The sequence below is a fragment of the Plasmodium coatneyi genome, chromosome 11, assembly GCF_001680005.1.
Source record: "Plasmodium coatneyi strain Hackeri chromosome 11, complete sequence".
NCBI classification, from domain to species: Eukaryota; Apicomplexa; class Aconoidasida; order Haemosporida; family Plasmodiidae; genus Plasmodium; species Plasmodium coatneyi.
This window is the reverse complement of record NC_033566.1, coordinates 348,831-354,830: the sequence shown is the minus strand read 5'-3', so window position 1 is coordinate 354,830 and position 6,000 is coordinate 348,831. Positions and strand designations below refer to the sequence as shown.

At 41.8% G+C, this 6,000-nt stretch overlaps 1 protein-coding gene across 1 annotated transcript; it reads right to left on the bottom strand.

The window, feature by feature from the left end:
• Positions 1-457: 457 nt before the first annotated feature.
• On the bottom strand, positions 458-5,824 carry PCOAH_00032510 (Uncharacterized protein; the record flags this gene model as incomplete). Its single annotated transcript, XM_020060046.1, has 1 exon — positions 458-5,824. One exon carries the CDS (start codon positions 5,822-5,824, stop codon positions 458-460), a length of 5,367 nt encoding a protein of 1,788 aa, XP_019915595.1.
• Between the last annotated feature and the right edge of the window lie 176 nt (positions 5,825-6,000).

The following is a 6,000-nucleotide window of genomic DNA, read 5'->3' as shown; positions in this document are numbered from 1 at the left end:
GAAAAGTAGGGCCAGGCGAAGTACGAATGGGTTAGACCAAACGTAGGGGGCCCACGCGGGGAGGGGTCATATTGTCATATATGCAAATGGAGCCATATAAAACAAGATGAATCGGGCGTGTATTCACATGTACGAACATACGTTTGGAGTGTGCACATGTGAATACACCTCTTTTTTTCGCCTGCTCGCGATGATTTAAAATTTTAATAAGAAGCGTTTCGTTGGATGCATAGACCCGACATGGACAAGATGGTGCCGTGCAGCGGAAACGCTCATTCGAAAAGGGCACCCGCGGCACACCAGCCATAACATATGTACGTACCTACGGCAGGTGTGAAAAGGAGCTCTTTCAGGAGCTGCTGGAAGAGCCTCTTCAGAATAATGAGAAGCAATCGCGTGACCACCTCTACAGGTGGCTGCTCCGATTTGCACTTGTCCATTTGAACTAAAAAAAGGGTTACCTCGAAAAGATGGTGTTGCCCTTGTTAGATTGGTTGAAAACTGAGGGGAAGTTGGACGAGTTGTTCTGCTGGAACCGGTTAACGCTGCTGTTGTTGGCCATGTTGGCGCTACCCATGATACCGGCGTTATGATTGGCGAACCCGAAGTTGCCAGGGTTGTTGTTGTTGTTGTTACTGCTGAACGATGACATGGATTGTTTGTTCTGATTTAGGGAAGAGTAGCTACTTTTCTGGAACAAGCTGTTGGACATACTGGATGGTGATGTCATTCCAGGTTTGTTGTTGGAGAGAAAACTGTTACCTGCACTTTGGAACAAATTATTGCTATAGGTCGTAGGGCTACTTATTCCTTTATTTTCACTTGAGTACATGAAGGAGGATTTACTGTTCCCCGTTTGGAACAAGTTATTACTGCTATTGGTGAGAGTGTTGTTTCCGGTCATCATTCCTACAGGTGATCTGAACTGGTTGTTACTTTGTGCAGTCAGTAAGCTATTCGTGGCATTTCTATTGGTGCTATTGTTATAGGATAAACTGTTTGCGTTACTACCGTAGGTTAGACTACCGCCAAACATACTTCCCATGGGTGTATTGTTACTACTAGGGTTATTAAACACGTTGCTATTTTTATTGCTTGAATTTGTCTGAAACAGACTGTTGTTACTGGTGCTTGAGAGGGTATTCGCACCTGTAGCAAAGATGCTACTTTTGGAGGTGCTATTATTCTGGAAGTAGTTCCCAAACTTATTGGCAGAAAGGGAATTATCCATTCGGTTACCAATATTATTGTTACTGTTGTTATTTAGGTTGTTAAAATTGGTGTTCCCAGAAGCGGTTGCCATTTGGCCGGCATACATACCACCCCTATTGAAGAGGTTTCCACTTTGGTTGGTCTGGCTAGAGTTCATTCCTCCAGAGATCATGCCGGAAGTTCCAAAGTTTTGCTTGTTCCCAAATGAATACGCGTTATTGTTTACACCCGTGGAGGTGTTCCCCATGGACGTGTTCGAAAAGAAAGTGCTACTATTTGTTGCCGTACTGAGCGTGCCCTTATTTGCAGAAAAGAAATTACTACTCATCATTTGGTTCCTGCTGGTTGGTTGTGAGGATGAGAACATGCTATCCTTCAACTGAGAGCTACCCCCACTGAGGATGTTTTTTCCAAATGGGGTGCCACTATTATTGTTACTTGCAAACATATTACTGTTGGATTGATTGTTAAGGGAAAGGAACATGTTGCCACTGTTGTTACTTTGGCTGTTCATGTTCACATTCATGTTCATGCCCATGCCGGTCGCTGTGTTGGTGCCACTGCTGAATAAGTTACTTGAGCCGATTTGTCCACTTTTCATGAATTGCGAATTGGACATATTCGCGTTACTTGAGGAGAGGCCACCGAAAAGGGTGGAATTTGTGTTGGCGTTGTTGCTTTGGTTGAACAGTCCCGTATTTGCATTCATCGTGTTGGTCGACATTCCTAACGCGCTGCTGCCACCGGTGCTGTTGAAGAAATTTCCCCTGTTGGCACTTCCGCTGGTTCCAAACAGGTTACTGGTCGAGCCGCCTGATTGATTGCCTGCTTGATTATTTCCAAACATGTTGCTTGACACGTTTTGTTTGAAGTTACTTCCGAACATGCTGGTCGAACTGTTTGTAGTGCCCCCGAACAAGTTGGAGCTGCTTCCTAGCTGGGTTGCATTACCACCAGTGGCCATCGAGTTGGTACTTCCGAACATCCCGCCAGATGAACCCCCAATAAAAGAGTTGGTTCTGTTTTGGTTAAATGTGCTTAGAGAATTGGCGGTGTTCGTGTTAAACATGTTGTTCGTTCCAAACGTGTTGCTTGGGTTGGTGCTTGGGGATATACCAAATTGATTGGAGAGGCTGCCAAACTGGTTTGTTAGGGCACCTGCCTGGTTGTTCATGCCACTCGTGGTAGATGTGGTGTTGAAACTTCCGAACATGCCACCCGAGGAGGACGACCCACCGGGAAATAGACTTCCGCTGCTCTGAGCAAACATTCCGCTAGGACTGCTACTCAGCGTGGAAGAACTATTATTCATCATCGTGCTGTTGTTAAGAAATGGGGAAGAGACCCCAAACTTGTTGGAAGAACCAAAGTTTGTCATTCCGAAAGAGGAGAGGGGACCATTACTGCTAGTGTTAAAAGTAAAATTGTTGTTATTATGAAGGGGAGTATAACTTGCGTGATTGGGAATGGGCGAACTGGTGCTCATGTTGGTTATCGACTCGGGGATGTAGTGAAACAAATTGAAGGCATTATTCGTATCCACGCGGGAGAGGTAATCAAATTTGTTGTTCTCTAAAAGTGACTTAAAACAGCAATCTGAGGCCGTTTTCAGCGCTAACAAATACTGATTTTCTTCATTCCATCGTTCATACTGCTGATTAGGGTGTGCACTATTACAAACGTTTGAAACATCGGGGAGGCTAATTCTGGAGTAGGCTGACCTAAAGTCGTAGGAGGTGTCACTTTTGGTGAACTGCTCTTCTTGTCTGTACAATTTGACAATTTTTTCAACAAATAATGGAGAGTTAAAACCGGCCACAGAACAATACTGTAGAAAATTTTTCTGGTGTTCGTCTGATAAAGGATCCAGAACAAAGGCAATAAAATGACGAACAAAATGGTCACTTAAACAAAAGTGAATAAAGAAAGGATGAATGATTGGTTTGTTTCGGGTAAAATTAATACTGTTAAAATATTTGGAAATATTTTTTTTGTTATCATTAGCGCATTTTATTATGTAAGATTCTTTCGTTTCATCATTTAGATAATTTTTTATATGATTTTCCCCAATTTTTACAACCTTCATATTTTTTTTTGCAAATTTTTCATACATTTCGAAGAGTAGCATCACATTACAGTGGATATTGCATTTAATACGATTTATCATTAGGCTTTGTTTATTTAGCGTGTTGGTGATGTGTTCCTTGTAGCTATTTGTGTGGTACGCATTATACAGCATGGTCCTCCTTATGATATTTTGCATTTGATCCTTCTTCTCTAGGATCATTTCTTTCAATTCTTCTTTCAGCAGATTCATGATGAAGCAGGACTCATCATCCGTGTTGGTGAGAAAGTTATACACATTATCTATCGGCTGGAAACGTAGAATGTCCATAGTTTTCTCCTCTGAGAAGAGTTGCGAATAATCGGTGAGAGAGCTATCCATATATTTTAGCAATCTGTTCACATTTTCTACAATGGTAAAATTTGTCATATTGTTTGTAGTTATATTATGTATCTTTTTCAACTTAAAGGACATGTTATCCAATTTTAAAACACCCTTAATGAGCATTTTATTTTTTTTCTCCAAATTTGTTATCATCGATTCATGCTGTACGGTTTCAAATTTGATATTTTCGAATTCTTTTTTATCTTCTGTAAGGTCTCTCCCCAATTCGTCCAAGTCATTTTGGATATTCTCGATCCTTTTGAGCACATTTTTCATATCTTCTGTGTCTTCTTGCGCTTTCTTGTTTAGCATCTCGAAGGAGTTTTTCCACTCCGGGACAACTTTGTACACTTCGTGAAAATTTGGCGAATCCTTTATGTAGCTCAAATTTTTACCTTCATATATGTTGTTCAGGTGGGGCACAATATTAATGATGTTCCTTGCACACAAATTCCGATGCGTATAATCACACGTCCCATGGTATAATTTGAAAACATTTTCATTTAACTCTATCATGTCGTGATTTAGGTAGTACATAAAATTGGTTAGTTCTGCTTGTGCAGGTTTCGCGTCGGCACTATCAGTGGTGCCTTTTTGCACATCGGTTAAGCTTCCCCCGCTGCTCTGTTGCTGCCCCTTTTCATTCTCCACACCATTTGTTAATCCCTCACTTTTCGTCTTGCTCATAAGATATTCATTTTTTTTTTTCATGTACATTTTTTTCCGATCATCCAGGATGTTATCTACATCGTCGTAGAGACTGTTGGTGCTTTCATCCTCCTCCTCCACCACCTCGTTCGTGCCGCTTCCCCTGCTTCTCTCATCCAGTATGACAATTTTCGAAATTTTTTCCATGTTGCTTAGAATATCCTCCGTATCATTTGCGCCTTTAATTTTCGGGCGGCACATATTAATAGTGGACGACACGAGTTTTTTAAATTCGTAATTTTTTTTGTTTTCAAAATGTTTTTCCTTTTCCCTGTGTCTCTTTTTTTCGTCATGTTCGCTGGGAATTGTGTTCACCCCGGGGGGGGAGGCAGCAATTTGTTTCTTCCTATCCAGCCTTTCCTTTTTATTATTCTGTATCAGCGCTCTAACAACTTCAGTATTTTGCTCCATTTCGTCCTGGAATTTAATCCTCCTAGTTGCTTTTGCGCGTGCAGAGCCTGCACCTTTTTCATTTTCCTCCTCATTGTGGATTTCTTTTCCCTGGCGATGAGGGATTGTTGGTTGGGTATGCTTCATCCCGTTGTCCCCTTTAGACGCTTCCATGCACGTTTTGTTGCTTCTCTCCGTGGCGAGGAAAATTTCGTTGTCCCCCTCGGACCCGCTAATGACGGAGTACAGGTCGTCTTCCTCATCTACGTCATCTACGCCATCCTTGCATTCGTCTAGCTTGCTCGCGAAATCGGAGCTCTCACCATTGAGGTTATCGTTATAACCATCGGGAGGATCTCCCTCTGGCGAACTCTCATTCGTGCAACTTGCACTTTTCGGTTGATCACTGTCCGGTTCCGCGTATCGCGCCGCTTTTTCAACAGGTTCACTACGCTCGGATGATTTATTCCTTTCGTCCCTCCCCGCCACGTGGCCATTTTTGCTGAAGGAAAATAGCCTCTTCCAGTTGTTTTTCTTCCCCAATTTTTTTCCTGACTTTTCGAGCGATTCCAAAAAATCATCATCGTTGTCTTCGTAACTGTTGGTGTCTCTGTTGAGAATTTTATTCACATACTTTTCCTTTTGATCTATGTAAGTTGCATATTCCTCCTCTGACATGGAGTCGTCTGAATTATTTTTAGCGTTACCTTGGGGATGACACGGTGGGCTCGATTGGTTGGTCCCATTTACGGAGTTAAACTTTTCGTCCTCATCGGTACGGTTGGCATTTTTCTCCACCTCTTCCTCATCGTCGTCATCATAAAAGTCGTTTTTGTAAATGGAGCTCACACATGAAGACTGGTCTGAGATGGTGACGAATCCTTCGTACGACTGGTCATTGTCCTCGTGTGCATCAATCTGATCGTATTCTCCAGTGGCGCGATTTATGTCCTCCCCCTTGGACTTCGAAATGCCATTTTTATTTTCTTTGGATTTTTTTTGATTTACATAATTCTCATATTTATTCATACCAAAGAACTTTGCGCCATTGTCATCTACATCCATAGTTCGCTGTGTATTGCGTTACTTGGCGGGTAGGCACAAAACAAAAAAAAAAAAAAAAAAAAAATTGTTTACTCACTCATTTGTATGAAAATTGAAGAAGGGTTAAACAAACATATGTCATGTGAGAAGAAGACTAGGGGAGAGGAGTTATGTAATACAAATTATGAAAACAAGTG